Source organism: Scyliorhinus torazame, chromosome 8 (genome assembly GCF_047496885.1).
Source record: "Scyliorhinus torazame isolate Kashiwa2021f chromosome 8, sScyTor2.1, whole genome shotgun sequence".
Taxonomy (NCBI): domain Eukaryota; kingdom Metazoa; phylum Chordata; class Chondrichthyes; order Carcharhiniformes; family Scyliorhinidae; genus Scyliorhinus; species Scyliorhinus torazame.
Window position 1 is genome coordinate 66,079,171 of NC_092714.1, and position 17,039 is coordinate 66,096,209.

General features: G+C 43.6%; 1 protein-coding gene across 2 annotated transcripts in view; it reads left to right on the forward strand.

Moving 5' to 3' along the window:
- Nucleotides 1-17,039, forward strand: part of gdap2 (ganglioside induced differentiation associated protein 2) — a 65,301-nt gene that overhangs the window by 12,777 nt on the left and 35,485 nt on the right. For both annotated transcript variants that reach the window (XM_072513765.1, XM_072513767.1), the window contains exons 2-5: nt 5,108-5,247; nt 13,506-13,659; nt 14,306-14,394; nt 15,929-16,005. In XM_072513765.1, coding sequence (XP_072369866.1) covers nt 5,108-5,247; nt 13,506-13,659; nt 14,306-14,394; nt 15,929-16,005 — 460 coding nt within the window. The remainder of the gene's footprint in view (nt 1-5,107; nt 5,248-13,505; nt 13,660-14,305; nt 14,395-15,928; nt 16,006-17,039) is intronic.

The following is a 17,039-nucleotide window of genomic DNA, read 5'->3' on the forward strand; positions in this document are numbered from 1 at the left end:
ATCCCCGATCGGGCGGGGAATTGGGCATCAGCCAGAAATCAAGGTTGGCGCTGAACCGAGCACCATGCTCCAGAGCCTGCTGGGGACAGCAACGCAATCCTAGCTCCACGCTGGTGTCAACATGCAAAACCGGCATTTGCATGTTTAATATCATTACCGGGTTTGACCCTGTATTCTCTGGCCCACCGCGATTCTCTGCCCTCTCAGACAGAAGTGACGTGGATGCAGTTTACAACAGGTATTGAAAAGCAATGCCTGGGTGCTGTGGATCCTGAGGGGAAAAGAGAAATTTCTACAATAGTTATACACGGGGCGGTGGGGGGTGGAGAAGAGAGAGAGCGCACCCCAGACCAAGGACACGTGCACCGTGGCGTTTGGGATCCTCCTTGGCATACAGCCCCTCTCGGGGCAGAGGCCTCAACTGTAACAGTATCTGCTAGCCCACTCCGCAAGATCACCAGCTGTCTCCAAGTCCTGCCTGTACGCCACGTTCTTGCTCCCATCCATCCTGCCCCGGTCAGGTTGTCCCAACCTGTCACACCCAGGACCCACATTACACTGCAGTTATGCCCCAAGCAGATGCCCAACTCCCTCGTCCAACACCAGCTGTAGGACCTGCGGCTGCCCTATATACCCAGCCGTGAACTACATAAATGTCAATCGAGACCAAGCCCACCAGGATGCCTGGTTCACTCAGTCCTTGCATGCCCTTGTCCAGGAGGTTATTGATGAGACACATGTCCTCCTTTGCGCACCAGCCCACGTCGAGGAGTCTTTCATCTACCAGAAGGGCTTCCATTCCCTGAACGTGCAATTGGTGTGACCACCAGCTGCATATAATACACGTCTGCATCCACCACCTAGCCAAACAGGGACAACTGTTATCCTGGTGCAATCATCGGTTCCTGGCGCCTTTGAAACGTTCCCTCGGACGAGGGGTTGCCTCTTGGGCGACAAGGGCTATCCGCTGCGGTCATGGCTCATAACGCCTATCCTTTGGCCCCAGATCAATGTGGAGAATCAGTACAACGAATCACCCCAGCTTTCGCGGACCCCACCAGCATCACCACAGGGGGATGGCCCTAGGTTGGCAGTCTCAGCAGGCCTTGTCCATGGCACGGAGCATGATGACGACGAGCTGTGAGCTGTGGTGCTGCTCACCATTTGACAAAGCCTGACTCCTGTCTTCGGTATCACATTCCACTGTCTGCCTGGGTCACCCCTGTCTGTGTGCAGGCCATCTTGACAGCACATCAAATGTGATGGCAACCTGCTGCGCTTCTCACCCTGTGACCTGAGGCACCTTTGACGGCTGTCCTCCGGAGGTCCAGGGCCTGGATATGCTCAGCCGACTTTGGTGACTAGGTGTCACCCTGTTCGTAGAATTCCTGCAGTGCAGAAAGAGGCCATTTGGCCCATCGAGTCTGCACCAACCCTCTGAAAAAGCATCCAACCTAGGCGCAATTCCGCATCCTATCCTCGTAACCCCCACCTATGGGGAACTTAGCATAGCCAGTCCACTTAACCTGCACATCTTTGGACTGTGGGAGGAAATCGGAGCACCCGGAGGAAACGCAAGCACTCACGGGAGAAAGTGCAAACTCCACAAAGTCACCCGAGGCCGGAATTGAACCCAGGTCCCTGGAGCTGAGGCAGCAGTGCTTACCACTGCCACCGTGCTGTCCCTCAGCATTGCTTTCAACATAGCATTGGAAGAGCTGAAGTTATCTTTATTGGCCTCTACAAACTTGTTTCCTTGCCAGTGCTTTTACATTTCCACCCTTCCCCAGCCCTCTCCAAACAACAAACCACATAGATTATATCTTGGCATCCTGTTCAGATCCACCCCATCGCCCCTTCTCACAAAGACTGTTTTGTACGACCACGTTTCTACCTCCTTCCTGCAGCCAAATGGAATTGGCACCTTTGCACATGCGTAAGTTGTAGATCTTTGTCTATAAATTCCTCCATAAATAGTTCACACTTATTCTCACTCTCCTACAATGTTAGCTCTGGAGTCACTTAACAACCTATCTTTTATCCTCTCCTCTTGCCTCAACCCCCAACTCCATTTGCACATGTGTAAGTTGTAGATCTTTGTCTATAAATTCCTCCATAAATAGTTCACACTTATTTTCACTCTCCTACAATGTTAGCTCTGGAGTCACTTAACAACCTATCTTTTATCCTCTCCTCTCGCCTCAACCCCCAACTCCATTTGCACATGTGTAAGTTGTCGATCTTTGTCTATAAGTTATCCATAAATAATTCACATTCATTCTCACTCTCCTACAATGTTAGCTCTGTAGTCACTTAACAACCTATCTTTTATCCCCATCTCTTGCCTCCATGCCAGCACATGAAACACAGATCATAGATCATAGAATTTACAGTGCAGAAGGAGGCCACTTGGCCCATCGAGTCTGCACCGGCTCCTGGAAAGAGCACCTTACCCAAGGTCAACACCTCCCCCTATCCCCATAACCCAGTAACCCCAGCCAACACTAAGAGCAATTTTGGACACTAAGGGCAATTTATCATGGCCAATCCACCTAACCTGCACATCTTTGGACTGTGGGAGGAAACCGGAGCACCCGGAGGAAACCCACGCACACACGGGGAGGATGTGCAGACTCCGCACAGTGACCCAAGCCGGAATCGAACCTGGGACCCTGGAGTTGTGAAGCAATTGTGCTATCCACAATGCTACCGTGCTGCCCCGTGCTGACATGGGGTCAGGTTCAACATGTACATTGCTGACAAGTAGCTCTACCAATCCTGACCCTTCCATTGCCTCTGTGATGCCATTTAGTCCTAGGTGAGTTGCAGTTTCCATTAGTTAAACATTCTGATGGCCACAGTCTTCATCTTTGACCCTGAGATGCACTTTGTAGCCACTCCTTTGGTTCTATTCCTCTCGTCAACCACTGTTGAACCAGATTATTTACAAGCTTTGCACTCTACTTAACGAGAACTGAGATTCTTCACTGTCTGTGTGGAGTTTGCACATTCTCCACGTGGCTGTGTGAATCTCATCCCCACAACACTAAGATGAGTGGTAAAGCAAAAGGTGCAGAGGATACCGGAGGTCTGCAGAGGGATTTGGATAGGTTAAGTGAATGGGCTAGAATCTGGCAGATGGAATACAATGTTGACAAATGTGAGGTTATGCATTTTGGTAGGAATAACAGCAAAAGGGATTATTATTTAAATGATAAAATATTAAAACATGCTGTGCAGAGAGACCTGGGTGTGCTAGTGCATGTCGCAAAAAGTTGGTTTACAGGTGCAACAGGTGATTAAGAAGGCAAATAGAGTTTTGTCCATCATCGCTAGAGGGATGGAGTTTAAGACTAGGGAGGTTATGCTGCCATTGTATAAGGTGTTAGTGAGGCCACACCTGGAGTATTGTGTTCAGTTTTGGTCTAATCTGAGAAAGAACATACTGGCGCTGGAGGATGTGCAGAGGAGATTCACTAGGTTAATCCCAGAGTTGAAGGGGTTGGATTACGAGGAGAGGTTGAGTAGACTGGGACTGTACTCGTTGGAATTTAGAAGGATGCGGGGGGGAACCTATAGAAACAGATAAAATTATGAAGGGAATAGATAGGATAGATGCGGGTAGGTTGTTTCCACTGGCGGGTGAAAGCAGAACTAGGGGGCATAGCCTCAAAATAAGGGGAAGTAGATTTAGGACTGAGCTTAGGAGGAACTTCTTCACCCAAAGGGCTGTTGCCCAGTGAAGCAGTTGAGGCTCCTTCATTAAATGTTTTGAAGATAAAGATCGTTTTTTGAAGAATAAAGGGAATAAGGGTTATGGTGTTTGGGCCAGAAAGTGGAGCTGATTCCACAAAAGATCAGTCATGATCTCATTGAATGACGGAGCAGGCTCGAGGGGCCAGATGGCCTACTCCTGCTCCTATATCTTGTGTTCCTATGTGCAGGCTAGGTGGATTGGCCACACTAAATTGCCCCTTAATTGGACAAAAAAAAAATTGGGTACTCTATATTTATTTTTTAAAAACTAGAACTGAGATTCTGAACCCATACGCAGTCATCACAAAGGCTAGGAACTTCCATCTTTGCAAGCCAGCCTGTCTTTGTCACCGCCTCAGCTCACCTGCTGAATCCCATAGCCATGCCTTTGTATCATCCATATTCGGCTAAAGTACTCTCCTGGCCCCCTCCCATCCTTAGCATTCATAAATTTCAACTCACCCAAAACCTTGCTGTCCATTATCTTGTCCTGCACTCAGCCTTGTTCAAACCCTTGCATGCAAAACTACATTAACTACTGGCCTATAAGCCTCATTATGCAACCTCATGGTTAAATCTGTAAATCTCCAATCCTACGACCTTCTGAGAACTCTGCGTTCCTCCAGCTTTTGAGGCCCCCACATTCTACTTTACTCCACTTTTAGCGCTGTATCTTTAACTGTCTAGGGCTTGTCTGGAATTCGTTCCCTAAATTCATCTTCTGCCTCTTCCTTCAACAGCCTCCGTAAAACATATGTCTTTGACCAAGCTTTCAATCCACTGTTATTATATGCTTCTTGGCTTGGTGCAGTTGTCTGATTACATGCTTGTGAAGTACCTTCCTTTCTATGTTAAGAGTGCCAACTAAATCAAAGTTGGTGTTGTACCCCTCCAATGATCCACATTCCAAATATCCCAGATATTCTGTTCCTCTTTGGACTTTTATGCTTCCACAACTTTATTTGCACTGTGCTGGTCAGTGAACCTTTAATTGCCTGGGTGCACTCCGGATTTGTATCCCGAAACCCGTCTACCCTCCCTCAAAAGCTTTCTCAATGATCATCTATTCAGTAAGCTTTTGGTCACTCTCAATCTCTCCTGGTTCAGCAAAGATTTTCTTTATACCTTGAGGTTTTTTTTTTTTACATTAAAGGTTCTATATAAATAGAAGTTGTTTGAAATCTTGTGCTCTATTAGGACATTTTAATTTTCTCATCTCAAGTGACGAGATGTCACTGAATTTGTCAGTTTAGACATGCTGATCTACCTCGCGTGCATGTATTTGAATGCACTATAACCATATCTTGCGATAAGGATATGTCTAATTGTTAATATTGTGTGGTTCTTTTAGGAAGGGGGATGTGGTCTTGCTAAGCTGCACAGCCATTGTGAACACGAGTAATGAAACGCTGTCTGACAAAAACGCTATTAGTGAAGGTATTCACTTGCATGCAGGACCAGAACTCCGCGATGAATTACAGAAATTGAAAGGTAAGATCTATAAGATATCCTCCAAATCCAACTAAGATGCAGCTGCAAAGGGGTTAATAAGACCCAGAATTAAAGGGTGGCACGGTTAGCACTGCTGCCTACGGTGCTGAGGATCTGGGTTCGATCCCGGCCCTGGTTCACTGCCCGTGTGGAGTTTGCACATTCTCCCAGTGTCTGTGTGGGTTTCACCCCCACAACCTAAAGAAGTGCAGTGTGGGTGGATTGGCCAAGCTAAATTTCCCCTTAATTGGAAAAAAATAATTGAGTACTCTAAATATTTAAAAAAAGACCCATGATTAATCCTGAACCAGGGTACTTTGATTTAGTTGCCCGATAAATGTATCCCATTTTTCCAGGTAACTTGCTTTTATTTCTTACCCAGCTTAGTACTCGGAATGTAATTACATTTTTGCTTAGAGAGTTACTTATTAATTTCATTTTTCTAATCACTTAATGAGCCCAAGACCTTGAGTGCATTATTGAGCTTTGAAACCTTATTAGAGTTTTTTTCATCATAATTGAGCCTCTTTTCTACCACAAAATCATGATTTGTCCAGACTCAAAGCTATTTAATCCACTTTGGCCCGTCCATTCAGGGAAAATCTTTCCACAACCTTTGTTTTGTATGTTAATGGTGCCTTGGCTTTGCCTCCAGTATCTTAATCTTATGAGGATTCCATTCCAAATGTTAGTCAGTCATTGCAACAGAAGAATTACTTGATATCAGTCCAAAATTTTCCTTTCAACAAATTGAACCTATAACTCTCCCTTGTCAGAGTCGAGTTTATTATGGAGTGTTCTAGATTTACATCTTCTACACGGTTTATTATCTTGTATATCTTAGCATCCCATCTGAATTTCTTCCTTTCAATGTGAAAGTCCAGGTCTCCATAAGTCTAATCTTTCTTTCACATCTCTAATCTCTTAACACTAAGGATCAGTTTCAAAACTGTTCCCCAGTAGCTCAACTGAGTTTGAATGTTTCACTTCTGTCTCCATGGTCAAAACTGCGCACAGTATTCTTGATGTAGCCTGACCAGTTTCTACATTAGCAAGATATCCTTTGACTATACTCGAACGATTTTGTGTAAAATGGCCACACAACCAGATATGGCTGAATTAAGAAATTGTGTTTGTTTTAATTTTTTGCCTTCATTTCCTTCTTGTCTCAAAATTATTGGGTCCTGGAATCAGGGATGTATGCAGAAAATTAAAAACTGCACGTATTGTTTCAAATGCTACTCTTGCGTTTATTGGTATTCATATTTCTAGACTTCTCAGAAGTATGCTTCCCAGAATTTGAATTTTTGAATTAAAATTATGCATTCTGGTCAATTTTTTAATTTCACAGTTGATGGATGCTGAACCAACTTTGGATAAATGCAATATTGCATCTTTTTATTTTCAGACCAACCTGAGCATTAGTTCTCTAAGTCTATCTCGATAATCATTCCCTCTTCCTCTGCCCAAATCACAATCTTATTTAACTACTTTGCCCTCCTGCAGCTTCAACTTGAAAATCCTGCTTTATTCTGGGATTGGACTATCCTGAAGATAATGTATGATTTATTACTTAACTAGGAATTCGAACTTGCAGTACAATGATAGGTCCTAAACTGAAATAGCAAAATCATAAGAGCAGCCATCAGTTCCAGCAACATGCATGCCAACCTAGAATAGTAGTAAATGTTAACCAACAGTGTTAAACAGTCTCCCAAAACTCCCTAATGCAAAATTAGCCCTAAAGGAGGAGTATACTGAGCCCAATGAGGATAGAATAAAGCAGGAACTTCACGTCTGTGTTCGGGGATGAATTGGAGGTTAAATATGATTGTGAATTGGGCAGAGGAGGGAAAGAGGGAGTGATTATTGAGATCAACTTCAAAGAACCAATGGTTAGGATGATCTGAATGCAGATGAACCCAATATTTTCTTTAACAATAAATTCAACTTGTGCAAGGTATAATATGAGCAACATCAAAAGTAATTGTTTCATTTATATATTATATTCTGCTTCCTATATTTTCTGCTGCCTGTATCCACTACCTGACCTAATCCTGGTGCTTCAGTTAATTGAGACTTTTCACACCATGTTGTGCTAGCTCTGATCTGTTTTTCCCATCCTGCTCATATGCTGCTGAATGATCTCTGATTAATTGTTGGCTGAATCTTTGCTTCCTATAGTTGCTAAATCTGCTCTGCTCAGCTCAACTTTCAGAGCGATTACATTGCTCTTAACTGCATCAGGTTAGACTCACTTCTCGAAGCTGCTCCTGCTATTTGCAGTCTAAACTCAACTTGCAGCCTGACAACTGTCCTTGGACTAGCTCCCAATTTGCATTGATCCGAGGACTTACTCTTCACCCTCCAACAGCTCTCTGGAAATTGATTTGGGTACGCTCCAGGCCATGTCCATGCTGTTTACAGTCAGCTTCAACCTATTACAGTAATGTTTTGGACTGTTTCATACCATCGCCTTCCTATCTTCTACTTATTTATTTATTCTTTTGTTAAATGTATTTTATTCAAACTTGTATCAAAGTAGGTTACAGCAAATAAACACCCCGGGAAACATTCTTCCCAACAATCAACTATACAGTTTGTACAGATTTTTCTCCTTTTTCACCCACCTCCCCATCACCCACCCCCCATGACGAACAGCTCTTCAAATACGGTCACAAACATCACCCACCTTTTCTCAAACTCCCTTGCTGAGCCCCTTAACTCATACTTTATCTTCTCTAACTGCAGGATGTCATACAAGTCACCCAACCATGCTGCTATCCCCGGTGGCGATGCCGACCGCCACTCCAGCAAAATTCGTCGCCGTGCAATCAGAGAGGCGAAGGCCATGACATCGGCCTTCCTCCTCGCCATGAGCTCCGGCTTCTCTGAAACCCCAAATATTGCCGCCAAAGGGTCCGGGTCCACTCCCTCCTCCACTATCCTGGCTAAGACCGCAAACTCTCCCACCCAGAATCTTCCCAATTTTTCACAACCCCAAAACATGTGCACATGATTCGCTGGCCCCCGCCCACACCCCTCACACTCATCTGCTACCCCCTGAAAGAACCCATTCATTCTCGCCCGAGTCATATGCACCCTGTGCACCACCTTAAACTGTATCAGGCTCATCCTTGCACAAGAGGTGGTCCCATTTACCCTCGCAGTGCCTCACTCCATACTCCCCAATTGATCTCTATTCCCAACTCGGCTTCCCATTTCTCTTTGATCTTCACCACCCGTCCGCCTCCCTGCTCCCCCAGTCACTTATATATATCCCCAATTCTTCCCTCCCCTTCCACATCCGGAAGCAGCAGTCACTCCAGCAGGGTGTATCCCGGCAATCTAGGGAACACCTTTTGTGCAAAGTCCCTAACCTGTAGATACCTGAACTCACTACCCCTCAGCAGCTCTACCCTCTCCCTTAGCTCCTCCTGATTGGCGAACCCTTCCTCCAAATACAAATCCCTCACCTTGACCAGCCCCACTTCCCTCCACCTCCTGTATACACTTCTATCCCCCCGGCTCAAACCCATGATTCTCGCACAGCGGCGTTAGCATCGACATCCCTTTCACCCTAAAATGCCTCAGCTGATTCCATATCTTCACCGTGGACTGCACCACTGGGCTCCCTGAATGCCTACTTGGAGCCATTGGCAATGCTGCCGTCACCATAGCCCTCAAACTAGACCCCTTACAAGATTTCTTCTCCATCCTAACCCACTCTACTCCTTCTCCTTCCCATCATTGCCGCACCTTGTCCACATTCGCCGCCCAATAATAATGAAGCAAGTTTGGCAATGTCAACCCCCCTGCTGCCTCTGTAGCAGGGTCCTCCCAACCCTCGGCACCTTCCCCGCCCATACAAAGTCAGGGATGACTGTGTCCACTTTCTGAAAAAAGGCCTTTGGTATAAAGATTGGGAGAGCCTGAAAGATAAACATGAACCTCGGCAGAATATTCATTTTCACCACTTGGACCCTCCCCGCCAACGTTAAGTGCAGTGTATCCCACCTCTTAAGATCTTCCCTGGCCTCTTCCAGCTTTGTTAAGTTCCACTTATGGAGCCCCGTCCATTCCCTCGCTACCTGAATCTATCTTCTATTTATGACTGTGACTCTGATGATCTATGCCAGGCCTGCATAACCTGGATTCCCTTTGTATGTAGTTTGGCTGCTATTACTGAACTGTGCCCCTTATATTTTCTAGCGCTTAGCCCCTCTTGGGCCTCTTCCTGTAACCCAACCAAACTGCCTAGCGTTTCTCTGCTCTTGGGTACTATATTTTCCCTGCTTTGCTTTCCTACTCTTTTGCCCACACTCCTTGAAATGACTCATGACTGTTTCTCAATTTACTGAGGCATCTGTTACTACCTCTTCAAAAGCATTACCTCTTCTCCAGCCAGCCTTCCACTCACAGCTAACCAGACCAACCTTCTCCTCTCACTCCCTACCTCCTGTTGTGCCCTTAGCTCTGTTGGATTAATAACACTGCTTTCTTTCATTTCCTTCCAGAATAAGGGAAGTTAACACGTGGCTGAAAGAGTGGTGTGGGAAAGAGGGGTTCCTTTTTATGGGCCACTGGCATCAGTTTTGGGACAGGGGGGACCTATACCGTTGGGATGGTCTCCACCTGAACCGAGCTGGGACCAGTGTTCTGGCGAAAAGAGTAAATAGGGTGGTCAATAGGACTTTAAACTAGAGATTGTGGGGGGGAAGGGAAAGTCAGGGGACCAAGAGGTGAGGTAATCAGTGGGAAGCTGCATAGGAATACAAAAAAAGCACGGAAAGACAGAACTCAGGAGAGGTTACGATAGTCCCCATCTCACAAAATATGACCGTGTATGGAGAGGCTCAGTAAACCAAGGTCCACCACACTAAGAAAACAAAAAGGGACGGTCAATAGAGAATTAAAGGTGCTATATTTAAATGCGTGCAGTGTACGGAACAAGGTAGATGAGCTTGTGACCCAGATTGTGACTGGCAGGTATGATGTGGTAGGCATCACAGAGACGTGGTTGCAGGGGGGTTCAGGACTGGCATTTAAACATCCAGGGATTCACAACCCATCGAAAAGACAGAGAGGTGGGCAGAGGGGGCGGGGTTGCCTTGTTAATTAGGAATGAAATTAAATCAATAGCACTAAACGACATAGGGTCAGATGATGTGGAGTCTGTGTGGGTAGAGTTGTGGAACCACAAAGGCAAAAAAAAACCATAATGGGAGTTATGTACAGGCCTCCTAACAGTGGTCAGGACCAGGGGCACAAAATTCACCACGGAATAGAAAGGGCATGTCAGAAAGGCACGGTCACAGTGATCATGGGGGACTTCAATATGCAGGTGGACTGGGTAAATAATGTTGCCAGTGGACCCAAAGAAAGGGAATTCATTGAATGTTTACAGGAGGGCTTTTTGGAACAGCTTGTGATGGAGCCCACGAGGGAACAGGCCATTCTGGACTTAGTGTTATGTAATGAGCCAGACTTGATAAAAGATCTTAAAGTAAGGGAACACTTAGGAGGCAGTGATCATAATATGGTAGAATTCAGACTGCAATTTCAAAGAAAGAAGGTAGAATCAGATGTAAAGGTGTTACAGTTAAATAAAGGTAACTACAGGGGCATGAGGGAGGAACTGACGAAAATCGACTGGGAGCAGAGCCTAGTGGGAAAGACAGTAGAACAGCAATGGCAGGGGTTTCTGGGAGTAATTGAGGACACAGTACAGAGGTTCATCCCAAAGAAAAGAAAGGTTATCAGAGGGGGGATTATGGCTGACAAAGGAAGTCAGGGAATGCAGCAAAGCAAAAGAGAAAGCCTATAATGTGGCAAAGTGTAGTGGGAAGTCAGAAGATTGGGAAGGCTACAAAGGCAAACAGAGGATAACAGAGAGAAATAAGGAACGAGAGGATCAAATATGAAGGTAGGCTAGCCGGTAACATTAGGAATGATAGTAAAAGTTTCTTTAAATACATTAAAAACAAACGTGAGGCAAAAGTAGACATTGGGCCGTTCCAAAATGACGCTGGTAATCTAGTGATGGGAGACAAGGAAATAGCTGAGGAACTAAATAAGTACTTTGCGTCAGTCTTCACAGTAGAAGACATGAGTAATATCCCAACAATTCAGGAGAGTCAGGGGGCAGAGTTGAATATGGTAGCCATCACAAAGGAGAAAGTGCTAGAGAAACTAAGAGGTCTAAAAATTGATAAATCTCCAGGCCCAAATGGGCTACATCCTAGAGTTCTAAAGGAGATGGCTGAAGAAATAGTGGAGGCATTAGTTATGATCTTTCAAAAGTCACTGGAGTCGGGGAAAGTCCCAGAGGATTGGAAAATCGCTGTTGTAACCCCCCTGTTCAAGAATGGAACAAGAAAAAAGATGGAAAATTATAGGCCAATTAGCCTAACCTCGGTTTTTGGCAAGATTCTAGGATCCATCGTTAAGGATGAGATTTCTAAATTCTTGGAAGTGCAGGGTCGGATTAGGACAAGTCAGCATGGATTTAGTAAGGGGAGGTCGTGCCTGACAAACCTGTTCGAGTTCTTTGAAGAGATAACAAATAGGTTAGACCAAGGAGAGCCAATGGATGTTATCTATCTTGACTTCCAAAAGGCCTTTGGTAAGGTGCCTCACGGCTGAGTAAAATAAGGGCCCATGGTATTCGAGGCAAGGTACTAACATGGATTGACGATTGGCTGTCAGGCAGGGAGTAGGGATAAAAGGTTCTTTTTTGGAATGGCAACCGGTGACGAGTGGTGTCCCGCAGGGTTCAGTGTTGGGGCCACAGCTGTTCTCTTTATAAATTAACGATGTAGATGACGGGACTGGGGGCATTCTGGCTAAGTTTGCCGATGTTACAAAGATAGGTGGTGGGGCAGGGAGTATGGAGGAGGTGGGGAGGCTGCAGAAAGATTTAGACAGTTTAGGAGAGTGGTCCAAGAAATGGCTGATGAAATTCAACTTGGGCAAGTGCGTGGTCTTGCACGTTGGAAAAAGAACTAATGGACTATTTTCTAAACGGTGACAAAATTCATAATGCTGAAGTGCAAAGGGACTTGGGAGTCCTAGTCCAGGATTCTCTAAAGGTAAACTTGCAGGTTGAGTCCGTATTTAAGAAAGCAATGTTGTCATTTATCTCAAGAGGCTTGGAATATAAAAGGAGGGATGTACTTCTGAAGCTTTATAAAGCACTAGTTAGGCCCCATTTAGAATACTCTGAGCAATTTTGGGCCCCACACCTCAGGAAGGACATACTAGCACTGGAGCGGGTCCAGTGGAGATTCACATGGATGATCCCAGGAATGGTAGGCCTAACATACGTTGAACGTCTGAGGATCCTGGGATTATATTCATTGGAGTTCAGGAGGTTGAGGGGAGATCTAATGGAAACTTACAAGATAATGAATGGCTTAGATAGGGTGGACGTAGGGAAGTTGTTTCCATTAGCAGGGGAGACTAGGACTCGGGGGCACAGCCTTAGAATAAAAGGGAGTCACTTTAGAACAGAGATGAGGAGGAATTTCTTCAGCCAGAGAGTGGTGGGTCTGTGGAATTCATTGCCACAGAGGCGGTGGAGGCTGGGACGCTGAGTGTCTTTAAGACAGAAGTTGATAAATTCTTGATTTCTCGAGGAATTAAGGGCTATGGAGAGAGAGCGGGTAAATGGAGTTGAAATCAGCCATGATTGAATGGTGGAGTGGACTCGATGGGCCGAATGGCCTGCCTTCCGCTCCTATGTCTTATGGTCTTAAATCCTAATTTTCTGCAATATTCCTCCCAAAACTCCCATCTGACTATCTCTCTGAGATAACCTTCTTCCTTCCCTCAACCTGTTTGCTGAGTGATTGGCATTCCCTGGGATTTCAGTTGCCAACCCTGCTTTCCTCTGAATTCACTGAAAACCCTTCCTCTAGATAAACATTCCTGCCACTATTCATCACATGGTCTTCTCTTGGACCCCTCTTTTTCCTGTGGTTTTGATCATTGTAAGGCTGTCTGTGTCTAGTCCGTTGAATTCCTCATAGCCCACGTCTCATCTACCAGAATTCTTTTGTATCTGCTTGTGGTTGGATCTTAAAATAAACCCCACAACTCTGTCACCTATCGCTGAGAATATACAGCACCACCTGTGTCATCTAATGCATGAGAGGCTGTTTAAAATCCAGTTTGCCGACACCTGACCATGTCGTACAGCACTCGCTATAACTCTTTATGTTTCTGTAACCTGAAATCCAAACAACTTTTATTTTAAGGTTGCCGCACAGGAGAGGCGAAGATGACCAAAGGCTTTAACTTGGCTGCAAGGTTTATTATCCACACAGTAGGACCGCGATACAATGCTAAGTACAGAACAGCTGCTGAGAGCTCCTTGTATAGCTGCTACAGGAGTGTACTTCTATTAGCCAGGTAAAACATCTTCAATGACAAATAAAATGGAACATGAAAAAGAGAACTTAATCTCACAGTTGTCATCTAAGATTTTAGTTTCAATTTATTTTATTAAGTATGCAGCATATGAGCATAGGGTGAATTATCATCTTTTCTGGAAACCCACCCAGATCTAAAGAATTACTTAATTTCATTGTAAACTTTTATCTCAAATAAGTAGCCAATTGAATCCAATTAAAACATCCAAAGCAGTGTTTTGGGCTTTCATTATTTTGGCCCCAATTTCAAAAGCATTCAAATGTTCAACAAAATCATTGTTTTGATATCAGGAAACGAAGAAGATGCAGTAAAATGCACAGCTGATCTGAAATGTGCTTGAGATAAAATATTGCAGGGAGTCTGCTATTGCTATAAGAGTCATACTTTGGTGTGCAATGTGGTGTTGTGCATTGTCTTCTAATGTTCTTTGTCCTTTTTAAAAAAAATCATACTTGTAAAGATTGTATTGTGCAGTTTTTAGTATTTGTTGTGGTGTATAGCCTTTTCAGACATCTGTCCACGTTTGTGTCTGTCCACTTTTGTGTACAAAGTGAAATTGACCTGATTGTAAACGATGGAAGGGAATTTTGAACCATCCTGATTTGTTTCTTTTGATCTGTTGTAGGGAGCATTCAATGTCCTCAATAGGTCTGTGTGTCATCAATACACCAAAAAGAGGCTATCCTTTGGAGGACGCTACCAACATTGCTCTGAGTATGTGTTGCTTCTTGTCTGTGATAGCTTTGTGGAGGGACAGAGAAAGTATATTGAGAGAACACAAAACTTGTTGCTATTTTCAAAGTCATGCCTGCTTTCTGGCTTGCAGCCTTGATTTTAAAAATTATCATGGAGATGAATGCAGGAAAGTTTTTATGAAAAATAGACAAACTCTTGTACTACAGTTATCTTTCACATTACAGACCTTTAATTGGATCAAAATGACCTTATCACCGGGGGTCACAAGGATTGCCGTTGCTGCAATATAAAGGTTTTTGTCGCATTACTGGGCTCAGATTTGTTTTTATTGATTTAAAGAGCTTAACATTTTTTTATTGATTTATGATTTCCTAGATCAATTAACTTTTAAACATGCTTGCAAATTGTCCATTATTAGCATCACAGTACAAGACATGTTGTAAAACCTCTCCCACCCACTCGCCATTCATAAAAATCATGGAATTTATCGAAGAAAAATTAGAAAAAGCTCAAACTTATTATATCAATAAAAGACTTGCCTGAAATTCATTATTTGTATACAAGCACAGAAGGAAGGCCTTGGAGAAGGTGCTGAAGAAGCTCATTAGGATGAAAGATTTCAGTTATGTAGCAAGATTGCAGAATTGTTCTTGAAGCAGAGAAATTTAAGGAAGGAGACAAAAGTATGCAAAATGGAAATTTGATAGATGAATTGGGAGAAACTTTCTTGTAATTAAGTTAGTAGCCAGAGGTCATGGATTCAACATAGTTGGCGCAAGAACTAGAGAAATGGTTTCTCACTGAGGGTGGTTAACATCTGCAAAATGCGACCTGAATGTGTGGTGGAAGCAGAATCCATAGGGACTTTCAAAAGGCACAGGTACTTGTAAGAAGACTAATTTGTAGGGTTATGGAAGAAAAGCTAATGTATAAGAACTAGATAATTCAAAAAACCAGCACAGACATAAGTTGAATTGTCTCCTTGAATTACAATATTTTATGATTCTATAACCTTTTTTTGTTAAATTTGTTTAATAGTGATGGTATTGAGGGTTCAGCAACCCTTGACACTTAGTCATGTAGCATGAGGAAGCAAATTGAGTATACTTAGTTGAAACTTGTAAGATTGGTGAAGGCTTTTGTGCTAGTTATTCGTGTCAGTTTTTCTGTGCCCTGTTCAGTTCAGTAATATACTCTAGATCTTTAATCCACTGATTTAATACTGAAACTCAAACCATCCAATAATTCAAATTTAAGCAACATGAATGACAAGTGTGAATTTAATCCTTTAAACATTTAAAATTGAAAAATAAAAAATATTTCAATATAGGTTAGAACTCTGTATTAAGACAACCAAATATTTTGACATCTCTTCATTATATAATTGCCTACACTAGCAAAGTCTGACACATTATCCATCACACTGCTACCAGAAGAGCTATAAACTTTAAAGGGAGGAAAAAATAATAGCTTCTGTTTTTTCTCTAAAGGAAGGTTGGTGTGCAATTAAAAGTTATAAACTGTTTAATTTTTCTCATATTTTAATTCTCAGGAACAGTTAGACGGTTTTTGGAGAAACATGGAGACACTATTGAGACTGTTGTTTTTGCAGTTACAGATCTAGAAGAGGTAAATTATCCATTATTTTAGATGAGGTCTTAATCTTTAATTGTGAAGCTTAAATAACCAGAGCATCCTTCTTAGTCATCCCTTCTGGATGGGTTTTTCGGGGTTTATTTAAAGCTACAGTTGTCATTTACTTGTGTTGACCTGTACAGAGAAACTCTTATTGAACATTTGCCATTGCCATTTAAGAACAATAAAGCAAACGAGCAGATTTGGTGCCAACAGAGGCAGTGTTGGCCTACAACTCTGAAGCATTTCTTACTGCAATAATTTGCAGTCTTATGAGTATTTTCTGGCCATGACTTCACCCAGTTTTGTGTAGGCAGTAAAGCAGTCATTTCAGCTGACCTTTAAAGAAGTATTTTTCGAACTTTATTTCCCAAGAACCACTTTTGCTAGCCAGCCGACCTTCATGACACATGCCATGTTTGTAAACCTTTAATGCAAAAGGGGAGCCTGCTTGGTCCTCACAAACTAACTTGAATCACATTGAAAGAAGGAAAGGGCAATGCGCATATCAAGTGCAGACTTCAGCCAGTTCCTTTATGCTGTCTTCATCATTATGGAAATGGAAAATACAACCTCGTACATGTAGGTCATCATGAAGGACGATAGCAACAAAATACTCGTTTTACTCAGCACAGGATACTCCTGGGAGATGATACTCCAGAATGATGATACTCCAGAATGATGACAGCCTCATCGTTTTTTGGTGTGTTTTTAATAATCTTTATTGGTGTAACAAACACTATGAAAAGCCCCTAGTCTCCACATTCCGGCGCCTGTTCGGGTACAGGGATGGGAGAATTCAGAATGTCCAATTCACCGAACAAGCACGTCTTTCGGGACTTGTGGGAGGAAACTGGAGCACCCGGAGGAAACCCACGCAGACATGGGGCGAACGTGCAGACTCCACACAGTGACCCAAGCCAGGAATCGAACCTGTGCAACAGTGCTAACCACTGCTACCATGCCACCTATAATGGGTATCACAGGTTGGGTACAGCAGTGTAGTCTTTGGGGCCGGCTATAAATCA